The sequence below is a fragment of the Anomaloglossus baeobatrachus genome, chromosome 9, assembly GCF_048569485.1.
Source record: "Anomaloglossus baeobatrachus isolate aAnoBae1 chromosome 9, aAnoBae1.hap1, whole genome shotgun sequence".
In the NCBI taxonomy this organism is placed as follows: Eukaryota; Metazoa; Chordata; class Amphibia; order Anura; family Aromobatidae; genus Anomaloglossus; species Anomaloglossus baeobatrachus.
The window spans coordinates 198,112,124-198,127,162 of NC_134361.1; the positions used below are offsets into that span (position 1 = coordinate 198,112,124).

General features: G+C 52.0%; 1 protein-coding gene across 2 annotated transcripts in view; it reads right to left on the reverse strand.

Annotated features, from left to right (window-relative positions):
* The window catches only part of EMD (emerin), an 88,107-nt gene that overhangs the window by 55,226 nt on the left and 17,842 nt on the right, over window positions 1-15,039 (reverse strand). For both annotated transcript variants that reach the window (XM_075324196.1, XM_075324197.1), the window contains exon 3: window positions 8,556-8,630. In XM_075324196.1, coding sequence (XP_075180311.1) covers window positions 8,556-8,630 — 75 coding nt within the window. The remainder of the gene's footprint in view (window positions 1-8,555; window positions 8,631-15,039) is intronic.

The following is a 15,039-nucleotide window of genomic DNA, read 5'->3' on the forward strand; positions in this document are numbered from 1 at the left end:
CCATGTTGTGGATATTGTCCATAACTCCAGCCAGGGGTGGAGCAGTGCTCCCTCTGAGGTCACTAAGGTAGGAGGGGACCTGGATTTGCCCAGGTTGATAATCCTACTTCGGCCATTTTCCAGTGTTCTTTCGCCGGGGGTCACGTGTAGGAAACATCTGTGGGAAGGATCCTAGAAACCTGGTCTACAGCGCCCCCCTGTGGCCAGACGCACAAGGTAACTGCTGGAACTGTGTATGCCTGTTTGTAAACCATGCTTTATCTGTAACTGTACTCTGACCTATGTATATTCTGTAGATTCCCTATTGTATATATTGTAGTTCTAGTGTGCTTTAGGCTGATTAAATTATATAATTAATCTTGGGCTGTTCTGTTATCTCGATCTTGAATCCCACGTCCGTGTGTTCGGCTAATAGTTACCGTGAAGCGGTTGGTGGCAGCGAGTTGTGCCAAGGATTATTGTGGGGAGGCCAGTGAGATTCGGGGAGGTTTTATATATTCCGCCCGCGGAGGTCGGGGGAATATATACCCTACTCTCACCGGGGACCCTTCAATAATCGGCATAAGTAGTATAGCGGCCTCCTTGCTTATTGTCGGGCAATTCCATAATTGGCCTGACTATAAGAGGGGCGCTAGAGAGCGCGTCACGTGCTCTGTCTGTCGGTCGGGAGGTATAAAGGAGGGGTGACCCCCACTTGTTACCCCCCGATTGTGACGTACTGGTAGCCAGCGCGGGGGATTTCTGAGTGACCCCCCCCGGTGGTTCGTGACATATTGGTGGCAAGCGGTGGGATCGAGATAATAGTGTGTGTGAGTGTGAGACCCATACTCCCAGACACTAAAGACTGCCTGCAGCAGCTGTGGCTGCTGGGGTCTTCAGACCAGCTCAACACTAGAGTGTCAGAGTGCAGATACTGTAAGGTGTGTGGAGGCATCAGGTGTCAGTTCTGTGTCAGTGACCAAAGTCTGCAACAATGGCTGAGAGCACCAGGAGCAAAGCCAAAGGAATGGCCGATGCTCAGGCCAGAGACGATGAGGAGGTTGTCCACGAGCCCTCCAAGAGCCCGACGCCAGAGAACAGCTCTGCAGAGGACATCGCACAACCTGGCACTGCTGGACAAAATGAGGAGGAGCTCGCCCAAGGGTCCTCAACGAGCCAGATGCCAGTCCTCCGCTCTGAAATGGACAGTGAATCACCTGGCTCTGCAGCGTGCCGCAGATCACCACTTGCCAATCCCTCCGGCCTGAGAGGTGCAGAGGCCCTCCTTCAAGCTGCCTTGGCCAGGCTTATGGCTGGAGACCGGGATACCTACGAGATACTCATGGCCGAGCGTGAGCGACAGGCAGCGCGTGATGCTGAGGCTGCGGAGCGGCAAGCAGCGCGTGAGGCTGCGGAGCGGCAAGCAGCGCGTGAGGCTGAGGCTGCGGAGCGGCAGGCAGCGCGTGAAGAGCGACAGCAACAGGCAGACCGTGACCACCAGCTGCAGCTAGCTCAGCTCCGGCCCTCATCAGCCACCCGTGACCTTCAAGACACCAAACTTCAAAAGGTCCGTGTTGAGGACTTTCCCGTGCTGGAGAAGGATGGAGACTTGGACTCTTTCCTGACTGCTTTTGAACGGACTTGCCTGCAGCACCATCTGGACAAGGACCAGTGGGCCAAATACCTGACCCCCCGTTTAAGGGGTAAGGCCCTGGAAATCCTTGGGGACTTGCCTACTGAGGCAGATCAGGGCTACGACACAATCAAGCGGGCCCTGATCCAACAGTACAACCTCACTCCGGAGTCCTACCGCAAGAAGTTCCGGACCCTGCAGAAGGGACCAAAGGACTCCTGGGCTGACCACCGGCGGGCACTTGCCCGAGCTGCCGACCACTGGACCCAAGGCCTGCAGCTTTCCACCGGACCGGAGATCCTGGACTTGGTCATCACAGAGCAACTCTTGTGGAACTGCCCTGAGGATCTCCGCCAGTTCATCCGAGACCAGAAGCCAAAGGGGTCCACGGCTACAGCTGCCCTGGCCGATGACTACACCAACAATCGGGCTCCTGAGGCCAGGAGAGCAGCCACCAGCAGCACCTGGAGAGGGGGTAAGATGAATTCTACGACTGCCCCACCTGCCCCTAGACTGCAGGGGGTGTCCCCCTCAACTCCCCTCTCCAGGCCCGTGGCAGAGCCAAGACGGTGCCACCAGTGCAACCTACCTGGACACTTCAAGGCCATGTGCCCTCAGCGTCCCAAGGCCCCGGCTCCGTCCCCGTCCCAAGGGCCGCCCAAGGTGTATTGTGTGGGTGGGGGTGGTGGTAGGTCCCTGGACAGCTTCCAACCTGTCACCGTCGGCCGGTCTGTGACCATAGGACTGCGAGACAGCGCCTCGGAGGTGACTCTGGTGCGGCCTGAGATGGTGTCCCCCCAAGACTTGATACCTGGAAAAACCCTCGCTGTCTCCGGGATTGGAGGCATTGACCCGGCGCTGCCTGTTGCTGGCATTTATGTGGACTGGGGCGCAGGGCGAGGGGTGAGGGAGGTGGGGGTAACTGATCGGATCCCCGCAAACGTGTTACTTGGGACAGATTTGGGGCAGATAACCTCCCAGTTTGGGCCCCCCCCAAGGGCTGAACCTTCAGCCAGTACTGACGTGCCTCCGGACAATGTTAATGTGTTATCTATGAATGATGTAAGGGAGGAGGGAGTGAACTCTGATTTTTCTGCTTGCATAGACACCATAGACACACACTCAGCTGCAGCTGTGACAGGGGAGGGGGTCAGAGAAAGGTGTGACAATGCCTCTACAAGTGATCAGCCAGTGAGCTGGGATCTGTTGCCCCCTGCAGGGATAAGCAGAGAGCAGGGTGCTGCAGGGGGAGGACCAGTGTGTGGGGTGGGGGCTACCACAGCAAATGTGGGGTCCCCAGAGATTTCACAGCGGGGTTCTGTTGCTGCAGGGGGGGAACAGGCAGGTGAGATTGGGGCCGGTCCCGGAGCGGAAGTGCTCCCAGGTAAGATCTCGGTGCAGGGTTCCCCCACAACCGGGGTGTCAGGAAGCCAGGTAGGTCTGCCTGAACCGGCGACTTGGTCAGGAACGGAGGAGGAGCAGGCAGGACCCACGGTCGCAGCAGCTGTGGCCGCTGTCACCCGCAGTGGGAGTGCTGGAAGCCAAGGGGCCTCCCGGAGGTCCGATAGCTCTTCCCCTTCTGACCAAGTGGCAGCCGAGTCAGGTGGAGGCCAGGACACAGGTCCCGGGGTACTGACCGAAGATGTGACAGTCTCGTCGATTCTGGCCACATCTAGTCAGGGGTTTCAGGCAGCGTTAGAAGCTGACGACAGCCTGAAAGCTCTAAAGGAGCAGGCGGCACAGCCTCCCTCGGACTCGGACCCGGAGCGAGTGGTCTGGGACCAAGGACGGCTGTACCGGGTCACGGTCCAGCAGGGTTCACCGGAGGCGTGGCCCAGGGACCGACAGTTAGTGGTACCCTATCCGTTCCGGACGGAGTTGTTGCGGATCGCACATGAGATTCCGATGGCCGGACACCTAGGGATCGCTAAGACCAAGGCCAGGTTAAACCAGCATTTCTACTGGCCAAAAATGGGGGCCGATGTGGTTGCCTACTGCCGTTCGTGTGAAACCTGTCAGAGAGTGGGGAAGGCGGGGCCACACCCCAAAGCCCCACTGGTATCTCTGCCAATCATCGATGAGCCTTTCAGGAGGGTGGCTGTGGATCTGGTCGGCCCGCTGGCCATCCCCAGCAGCTCCGGGAAACGCTTCATACTAACGGTAGTGGACTATGCCACCCGGTACCCAGAAGCAGTGGCCTTGTCGTCCATTCGGGCTGACAAGGTGGCCACCGCCTTGCTGGAGATTTTCTCCCGAGTGGGTTTTCCCCAGGAAATGCTCACTGACCGGGGGACCCAATTCATGTCCCAGCTGATGGAGGCCCTCTGTAAGCAAGTCCAGGTGCGACATCTGGTGGCCAGCCCGTACCATCCACAGACTAATGGCCTGTGCGAGCGGTTCAATGGCACCCTAAAGCAGATGCTTAAGATGTTGGTCGACTCCCACGGGCGTGACTGGGAGCGGTATCTCCCACACCTGTTATTTGCTTACCGGGAGGTTCCACAGGCCTCAACAGGATTCTCACCGTTTGAGCTCCTGTACGGGCGACGTGTGCGGGGCCCCCTGGCTCTGGTGAAAGAGGCTTGGGAAGGGGATTTGGCCACCCCTGGAGTGTCGGTTATCGAGTATGTCATGCGCTTCCGGGACAAAATGCAGGCCGTGACGCAACTGGTACACGACAATATGGCTCAAGCCCAGGCCGATCAGAAGCGTTGGTACGACCAGAACGCTTGTGAGAGGACCTACCAAGTGGGTCAAAAGGTGTGGGTACTGGTCCCCGTACCACAGGACAAGCTTCAGGCAGCCTGGGAAGGCCCATACCTCGTGTACCAGCAGCTCAACCCTGTGACGTACCTGGTCACCCTGGACCCTGCCCGTGGAAGGCGGAAGCCCTTCCATGTGAACATGATGAAGGCACATCATGAGCGGGAGGCATGTGCACTCCCGGTGTGCAACCTGCCCGAGGAGGGAGAAGCGGAAACCCTCTTGGATATGCTAGCCCAGGTTAGGGCAGGCGGATCCATTGAGGATGTGGAGGTTGGCCACCAGCTCTTGGAGGACCAACGGTCCCAGCTGTGGGCCACCCTACACCCCTTCCGGGGGTTGTTTACCAACCAGCCCGGAAGGACTGACTTGGCTGTCCATCACGTGGACACTGGGGATCATCCCCCGATCCGGCGTTCAGCATATCGGGTCTCCCTGGAGGTGCAGCAACACATGCGCCAGGAGATTGATGAGATGCTGAAGCTGGGGGTGATCCAGGCATCCAACAGCGCTTGGGCCTCGCCTGTAGTCCTCGTCCCTAAGAAGGACCGAACCACTCGGTTCTGCGTGGACTACAGGGGGCTCAATGCTGTCACGGTCGCCGATGCGTACCCAATGCCACGCATCGATGACCTGCTCGATCAGTTGGCCGGGGCTCAGTACCTGACCATCATGGATCTGAGCCGGGGATATTGGCAGATCCCCCTGACTCGCAAGGCCAGGGAACGCTCTGCCTTTATTACCCCATTTGGACTGTACGAGTCCACGGTGATGCCATTCGGGATGAGGAATGCCCCTGCCACTTTCCAGCGGATGGTCAACACCCTGCTCAAGGGACTTGAAGGGTACGCGGCCGCGTACCTGGATGACATTGCCGTCTTCAGTCCCACCTGGGAGGACCACCTAGAGCATCTAGCACAGGTGCTCAGGCGGATCCACCAGGCAGGTTTGACCATCAAGCCGGGAAAGTGTCAGCTGGCCATGAGCGAGGTCCAGTACCTCGGTCACCGGGTAGGCGGGAGAACACTGAAGCCCGAGCCTGAGAAAGTGGAGGCCATCGCGTCCTGGCCCACCCCCAGGACCAAGAAGCAGGTGATGTCCTTCTTGGGGACCGCTGGGTACTATAGGAGGTTTGTTCCATGCTATAGTAGCCTGGCAAAGCCCTTGACGGACCTCACCAAGAAGAAGCTGCCCTCTGCAGTCGATTGGACAATGGACTGCGAGACAGCCTTCCGGGCCCTAAAGGACGCCCTGTCCAGCGCGCCCGTGCTACAGGCAGCCGACTTCACGCGGCCGTTTGTAGTACAGACCGACGCCAGTGACTTCGGCCTCGGTGCGGTGCTCAGCCAGGTGGACTCTGCGAGCCAAGAGCACCCAGTCTTGTACCTGAGCAGGAAGCTGTTACCAAGGGAAGTGGCCTATTCCACGATGGAAAAGGAGTGCCTGGCCATAGTGTGGGCCCTGCAGCGTCTGCAACCCTATCTATACGGGCGCCACTTCATCGTGGAGACGGACCACAATCCCCTCAGCTGGTTACACACTGTCTCCGGGACGAATGGCAGGTTGTTGCGATGGAGCCTGGCGCTCCAGCAATACAACTTCACCATTCGACACAAAAGGGGCCGTGACCACGGTAACGCAGACGGGCTGTCCCGACAAGGAGAGGTCGCGGACGGGCGCACGGGGGAACACCGGAGTGTGCTGCCCCCTAGCGCCCTCAAAAGGGGGGAGGTGTGAGGTAAATCCGGAGATATGACGATAAATCATGATATTCAAGTTATGTCAGGAAGCCCTCTCCTGGTGTCACCCCCCCTTTCCTTCACACAACTCCTTCAATCAGAAAATTTACCACAGGGATAAACGGTTTGTTTAGCAGATAGGTGTCAAAGGAACTGGTCTGTGTTCCACTTACACCTCCATGGCCATCTCCTGTGATATGGAGATTAGATGATGTGGGAACAATGGACACAGGATGACTCCCTGCCGTGACCCTGTGGTAGGGGCTGCTATCTAATTAGCAAGCTTGGAAGTATCCAGACAGAACGACTCCAGGAAAATATGGTTCATATCTCGCAAGCCATATTTCCGATAAATATGGCAACCATAAAAATGGTGTCTCTGCATGCGGACGATGCTGGCACACCTTTTTTATGGGAGTAGGACATTGGGAAGTACCCCAGGCGTGATATCAGCCAATGGGGAACTAGTAGACAAGTTATGAGTCCTCTCGTTCTGTAGCTAAATTCATAACTGTCACAATGAGAGCGTTGGCGTCCGCCTACGACGCTCCCAGGCAAAGTTATGGCCCATATTCCATGTTGTGGATATTGTCCATAACTCCAGCCAGGGGTGGAGCAGTGCTCCCTCTGAGGTCACTAAGGTAGGAGGGGACCTGGATTTGCCCAGGTTGATAACCCTACTTCGGCCATTTTCCAGTGTTCTTTCGCCGGGGGTCACGTGTAGGAAACATCTGTGGGAAGGATCCTAGAAACCTGGTCTACAGCGCCCCCCTGTGGCCAGACGCACAAGGTAACTGCTGGAACTGTGTATGCCTGTTTGTAAACCATGCTTTATCTGTAACTGTACTCTGACATATGTATATTCTGTAGATTCCCTATTGTATATATTGTAGTTCTAGTGTGCTTTAGGCTGATTAAATTATATAATTAATCTTGGGCTGTTCTGTTATCTCGATCTTGAATCCCACGTCCGTGTGTTCGGCTAATAGTTACCGTGAAGCGGTTGGTGGCAGCGAGTTGTGCCAAGGATTATTGTGGGGAGGCCAGTGAGATTCGGGGAGGTTTTATATATTCCGCCCGCGGAGGTCGGGGGAATATATACCCTACTCTCACCGGGGACCCTTCAATAATCGGCATAAGTAGTATAGCGGCCTCCTTGCTTATTGTCGGGCAATTCCATAATTGGCCTGACTATAAGAGGGGCGCTAGAGAGCGCGTCACGTGCTCTGTCTGTCGGTCGGGAGGTATAAAGGAGGGGTGACCCCCACTTGTTACCCCCCGATTGTGACGTACTGGTAGCCAGCGCGGGGGATTTCTGAGTGACCCCCCCCGGTGGTTCGTGACAATCACTGATGGTAAAAACTGATGAAACATTGAACAAATCTGATCCAAACTTTGATGAAAATGAGTGTTGTTGTACATGAAAAATCACTGACATCTGAATGAGGCCTTAACTAAAGAGACCGGGACCCTACAATGAACTTTGCCGTATGATCATATTATTGTGAGTATAGTGTTGTAAGCCCTAACACAGGGTTAAAAGGATCGTGCTCTTTAAAAAAAATAATAATAATTTAAAGGGGTTGTCCACTTCTAAGACTTATAAGACTACCCCTTCTGATTTCACGTTTCCACCAGGTAAAAGCCTTCAGTATCGGCGCCCTTCCAGCAAAGTCTGGGCTCGCGGGGCTGGGCATCACGTGGGGTTGTGACGTGAGCCCAGAGTCCAATCAGCATCGGCTTCCTTGTCCCCACCTTCAGACCAAACAAGCAATCAACAGAAAGTGAGCGTCACGTGAGCCCCCTATCCAATCAGCCCTTGGCTTTCTTCTCCCCGCCTTCGGACCGAACAAGCAATCAACAGGAAGTGAGCGTCATGTGAGCCCAGAGTCCAATCAGTCCTTGGCATTCTTCTCCCCGCCTTCAGACCAAACAAGCAATCAACAGGAAGTGCGTGGCAGCCACAGCACTCACTTCCTGTTTATTAACTCGTTTGGTCCAAAGGCAAGGAGAAGGGGGCCGGCGCTGATTGGATGCAGGGATGGCGTGACGTCACAACTCCACGTGAGCCTCAGAGCCACGAGCCCGGACACACCGCAGGAAGGACACCAGTATGGGACGTGAGTATAGGCTTTGTTATTTTACCTGGGGGAAACGTGGAATCAGGAGGGGTTGTCCTAATCTTTTATCTCAATAATTAATCACAAAGCTCTGCGGCTTGTGCTGTGTAGATAGACAGGACCACTAAGCTGTATGATTGGCTGCAGTGCTGTCACTGTGAGGTCAAATGTGCGGCCAAACTATACAGAGCAGGGCAGCAGCGGAAGACCAAAGGTGGACCTGGGGAGGGCGAATAATACTAAGTTTATTTAGTTATTTTTTTAGATCTATCGCAGCATATGGCATAAACTTTTCTAAACAATCAGAAGCCCTTTACTCACTTGTAGAACCTGGAAATTTAGTCTTTTCACGTTCAAACTGAAAAAGCTTCTTCTCATATAGCGTGCGAGTAGAACCTATTGGAGAGAATAAGAGAGAAAAAAAAATTGTGTTTCTCGATTACAGCCATGTTGCATCTGCAGATCCAAATTTGCATCTCATAGCACAATAATCTGTCATGTAGCACGAGGTTGCGACTGCTGCAGTATAAACTTACTTTTCTCTTTCCTTATAGAACATTTGATAAATCGTATTAAAGATTAATATTTTCTATGGGTTTGATATTTTTATTCCAAATAATAAAACTGGCATTGATTTTGTGACCACTCTGGCCTAATACTGCAGGCAACTATCTACAATATATACTAGAGTGTAAGTCGACCCGAATATAAGCTGAGGCACCAAAGTTTACCACAAAAAACTGGGAAAACTTATTGCCTCAAGTCGAGCCTAGGATTGTAAGACGTACCCCAAATTAAGAGAAGGAAAATTGGAAAAAAATAATTGTTAAATGTTAAAATGGGGGTGTGTGTTATAATCCAGATAAAGGTTACGGGTCACTGCTGTGGAACGGGGGTCACAGGACAGAGGGTCGGTGATACTGTGGTTCGGGGCTGTTGCTGTGGTGTGGCGGCTCTTGAGCGTCGGCGATACTAGGTTACAGGGGTGTCGTAGCGGGTGCCATTGCACTTGCTGGCGGGCCACATTGAACCGGCCAGTGGTTGAAGAGATAGACTTAAAAAAAAATAGCCGCAGAAGCGGCGCACGCGCCGCTTCCATTTCTTTATAGTCTATCACGTCAACCGCTGGCTGGCTCAACGGGGTCCGTCGTCCTCCTCAATGGCGCCCCTAGTATCGCCGGCCCTCAAGAGCCGTCACAACACCGCTGCAACAGCCCCAACCCTCCGTCCAGTGACCCCGCTTCTCCCCGGTAAGGGTGCTTTCACACTTGCGTTGTTTTGTATCAGTCACAATCCGTCGCCTTGAGTAATTACAGTATTCTGCAAAATATTTTGCAGGAATCCGTTTTTTTCCCCATAGAATTCTATTAGCGACGGATTGTGACTGATGGCCTTGCGTTGCATCCGCCGCGTGACGGATCAGTCATTTACTGACTGACCGTCAGGCGGGAGCAACGCTGAATGTAACGTTTTTTGGAGCGGCAAAATAACATACTTGGCAGGATTCCGTCGCCATCCGTCAAAAGCTGTAATGGATGTCTATGGTGCTGGATTCCGCCGTAATCCGTCACACGATGGAATCCAGTGCTGGATTCCATAATTCTCTACTGAGCATGCCCAGCATGATTGGCACACCCACTGGGCTGTCCCAAACAAAAACGGATCACAACGGATCCGTCAAAAAACGGACGCACAGAGGATGTAACTGACGCGACGGATTTGTTTTTTCACAGGATTCCTGTGAACGGAATCCTGTGAAATAACACATCTGTTGCGTCAGTTGCCATCTAAAAAACGACGGATCCGTCGTTGCGTCGCAACGACGGACCTGATGGATTTAAAACAACGCAAGTGTGAAAGCAGCCTAAGGTTTATCCAGATTATAAGATGCATCCTCATTGTCCCCTCAGTTTTGGGAGAAAACATGCGTTTTATAATCCGGAAGTGGGACCCCAACTCGAGTTTAATCCGAGGGGCGGCTTTTTCAGCATAAAAACTGTGCTGAAATAGTTAGCTGATACACGAGTATATACGATTGCAACGTTATATAGTCACAGACTAGAAATAGCACTTAGCAAAGTCATTTCTTGTAGCACTAAAACCCTAATCATGTCTGTAAGGGACATTTCCTGAGAACATGTCCATGAAATAATTGTATGCAACATGTGAAATGTAACACTGGTGACAAGGAGTAGCTTTTATTTTACAAACACAAATGATTAATATTTGCTAATTTTTCTCTCTTATCTTGAAGGTCAATGTAGGTGAAGTTGCAGCATTTACCAGGTGTTGGTAACAGATCGGTTCTCTGGCTCCAGATGTGATAACAAAAAGGAACTAGTTCTGAAGAAAAAGTGAACAGAGCGTGAATTTTCAAATCAAAGTGCTTCCTTCCTTTTCAATGCTCTTGTAGACAATTTTTGGTGTGAAAAATTCCCACGGGGTATTATTTTAAGCCATTGTGCGCACACAAAAGCAGATATTTTGTTACCAAGAGGAGTTTTGGTGGCTACCATAAAACGTCTTCTAGCCTTTATGGTAAGTGCCACAAATCCTCTTTTCTTGGGCTCTTCTTTGGGGAACACCGGAAAACAGGAGACATCCAAAAGCTTGGTAAGTGAAAACAGAAGAACCAGAGTTCAGAAGATAATGAATAACAAACCCTCAGGCTGCCACCACCTTCCTACCAAGACTTGCGTTCACCGACGTGAGTATCTATACTATGTAAAATCTGAAAATATGTGGACTGAACACCGAGTAGAAGAAATAGAGTTGCAAAACAAACTGATGTAGTAAGGCCCAGAAGCTGTAACCCTGAACAGGTGGTTCAATAGTCTAAAGGGGGCTTTACACACTACGACATCGCTAATGCGTTGTCGTTGGGGTCACGGAATTTGTGACGCACATCCGGCTGCATTAGCGATGCCGTTGCGTGTGACACCTATGAGCGATTTTGCATCGTCGCAAGAACGTGCAAAATCGCTCATCGGTGACATGGGGGTCCATTCTCAAATATCGTTACTGCAGCAGTAACGAAGTTGTTCCTCGTTCCTGCGGCAGCACACATCGCTCCGTGTGACACCGCAGGAACGAGGAACCTCTCCTTACCTGCCTCTCGGCCGCTATGCAGAAGGAAGGAGGTGGGCGGGATGTTACGTCCCGCTCATCTCCGCCCCTCCGCTGCTATTGGGCGGCGGTTCAGTGACGTCGCTGTGACGCTGAACGAACCGCCCCCTTAGAAAGGAGGCGGTTCGCCGGTCACAGCAACGTCGCTAGGCAGGTAAGTATGTGTGACGGCTCTGGGCGATGTTGTGCGCCACGGGCAGCGATTTGCCCGTGTCGCACAACAGATGGGGGCGGGTACCCACACTAGCGATATCGGTACCGATATCGCAGTGTGTAAAGCGGCCTTTAGCGTGATAAGCTTTCAAAATGGCAGAACAAATCCGATAAGCAATGATAAGGTTACAGGCAGCCAGACCTCTGGGAAGACCAACCCAAATGACAAAACACATCCAAATGTCTACGAACAAGTAGATCAGCACTGCTCTGACCATTTACACCTAAGGACCTCTCGGAGGCATGAGAGAGCGAGGAGTAGAACAAAGGAAAAACAATCTCCTTATTGAGTTAGAAAGAAGAGACCTTCTTGGCGGGGTGAAGGAGGGAACCAGATGCAAAACCACCTTGTCCAAGTGAAGAACAATGGGGAGTGACAGCAGAGAGCCACCTGCTTTAAGACTCACCAGATGGATGTGATTGCTATCAAGAAGGCTACCTTACATGATCGCAAAAGCAGAGAGATGTCCCTGATTGTCTCGAAAGAAGGGAACTGAAGGGCATGCAAAACTAGGTTGAGATCCCATGTGGGTGCCAGGATGGGGTTGACTTGAAAGATGTTTTCCTTTTTTCCTGAGGTGGTGGTTGTCTCTTATCAGTTGGAGTAACTAACCAAGGAGAACCGATAAAAGGGATGAAACTGATGTGTCCTGCGCTTACTATAAGAGGGTTTGGACTTGGATGATCTTTCTGCCAGTGGCGTCTGAAATACTTTGGTCCAGTTTGGTCCCAAACATTGGGAGCCCTCAGAAGGAAGGCCCGTAAGAGATTTTTAGATGCAGAGTCTGCATTCCATACTTTGAGTTACAGGACCCCATGGATAGCCATGATGTTGATTGAAGCCTGAGCATAGCAACTGGCTTGTTTCTAAAGGAGCGGAACAGGCGAAGACTGCTATGGTGACACCGCTGGCGAAGAAGGCTGGCCACAGGGCCGAGCCCTTGACCTCAAAGGCAGACTTAGCCAGGTATCAACGCGTTTGTTTGTAGAATCCTTCAGACATGGTACATCCCAGAGAGGTACAGTGCTGTGTGTGGATATGCGAGACAATTCTGATGGTGAGAAGTTCTTTTGGGAAAAGGTATAAAATCTCTCTCAGTCTGTGGAGACGCCTGGCTGATTACTTACACTCATTGGCCAACACCTTGTCAAATTACTTATGGTTCCAGAAGTGTCTGGCAGCTCACCTGGCCCTCTTGAAGGACACCGTCTGCGTAAAGGTTGAGGGGTAGGTTTCTTTATTGATGTTCCGAGATTGGTTTACGGTCTGAACTAGACTGTCGACCATGTCTCTCATATTGGACGCCTGGTCAGTGTCCAGATACAAATCTGAGTGGGAATGAAGCCCAGATTCTTGCAGACTGTACCTCAGGAGAGAGGGATCGAGACAGGGAACCCATCCTAGGTGAGGCAGAGAGTGAAGGCAACATGGAAGAACTCTCGTGAGGCTGCTTGCTGCTGCTGCTGCGCGATTTGCCACATTGGTGTGGAATAGCTGGTGGGTGTGACTCAGCCTAGAAAGTGGTCAGAGTATCGGGAGCGACAAGAAAAATTGGCAGGTCCTCCATGAAGGTAAGCAAGGTCTGGGACACCTTAGTTAACTCAGCCATCAGAGGGGAGAGAGCTACAGCCTAATCCGTAAGGAGATGCCCTCTCATCGCAGGCCGCAGCCTCCTGGAATATTGGACAACCAACGAGAAGCCGTTAGAATATTCTTACGATAAAGCTACCCCTCGGCGCTAACGAAACTATACCTGTCATGATCAAGCAAGAAATAACTAAAGTAGTAATACCTTCCTATCACCATCCTAATAACATCTCATTTTGATACATTTGGTGTCAAGGGCGTAACGACCGCAGTCGCAGGGGTTGCCATTGCGACCGGGCCCGGGAGGTTAGGGGCCCGGCGGCCGCCTGGCAGATCAGCAGCCAGCTCCTTTCAGTGAGAGAGGAGCTGCGCTGATCTGTCACAGACCACACAGCCGCTATATGATCCGCTGCCGCCGCCGACACCAGGCCCCCCCCTGCCTGGTGTCAGCGGCTGCGGCGGCACCGGGGCCCGTCACCGCGCACAGTAATGATGGAACATAGAGCGGCCGGTGCCGCTCTATGCATCATCATGCTCCCCTGTGCCTGCAAGGTGACGTCACTCCTGTGCGACTGCTGTGCTGAGTGCACAGAGCGCAGGACGGGAGGACGCTGACCGGAGCACCGGGAGAACGAGGAAAGGGAAGGAAAGAGCAGCGGTGGAAGAGGAAATCGGTGAGGAGAGAGCAGCGGCTGGGGAACGAGAAGAGGTGAAGACAAGACAACGGTGGAAGGAGGAGAGAGGTGAGTACTTGTTGTTTTTTTTTTAATATAAATTAGTGAGTACACGGTGGCCAGAGGCCTGGGGAGGCTGTATTATTATACATGGAGGCCTGGGGAGGCTACATTATTATACATGGAGGCCTGGGGAGGCTGCATTATTATACATGGAGGCCTGGAGAGGCTGCATTATTTTTTTTTTAAATCAGATCTTTTTTTATTAAATCATTAGGGATCAATACAGAGAGTATTTCACTTTTCATATAACTGATAACAATAAACAGATAAACACATGTGATTTATAAATCAGGTTCTTTCTCTGCATGTATGTAAATATAATAGAGTTCTCAAATCATAATTATATTATATAGCTTGAGCCTACAAACCTCGTGGCTCTACAAATAAACAAAACTTAAATTATGCAATAATGCCTCAGACTAACAGGAACACCTCCTCCATCAGCCGTGTCGCTCCACATCATATTGCTATACTCTCCTGCTCCTTCCTCTCCGTGCAGTCATAAATCAAACCGTTCCAGTCCTCTCTCACCTCTTCATTCAAAGTCCACTTCGTCACAAAAAAAACTAGTTTTAATTCCCTTCCTCACACATGCCATCACTGCAGGCACAACAGTAACCGGTCCAGCATTGCATCCGGGAGGCTGCATTATTATACATGGAGGCCTGGGGAGGCTGGCTGCATTATTATGCATGGAGGCCTGGAGAGGCTGGCTGCTATATTATAAATGGAGGCCTGGGGAGGCTGGTTGCATTATTATACATGGAGGCCTGGGGAGGCTGGCTGAATTATTATACATGGAGGCCTGGGGAGGCTGGCTGAATTATTATACATGGAGGACTGGGGAGGCTGGTTGCATTATTATATATGGAGGCCTGGGGGGCTGCATAATAAACATGAAGGACACCTTATACATGGACTATAGGGGTGTATTCTACATGGAGGAGTATGGGGCTGCATAATACAATATGAAGTTTTATAGGGTTGCGTTATAATACATATAGGACTATGCGGGCTACATTATAATATATGGAAGACTATAGAGCAGTGTTTCTCAACTCCAGTCCTCAAGACCCACCAACAGATCATGTTTTCAGGTTTTCCTCAATCAGGTTTTCAGGATTTCCTTAATGTAGCACAG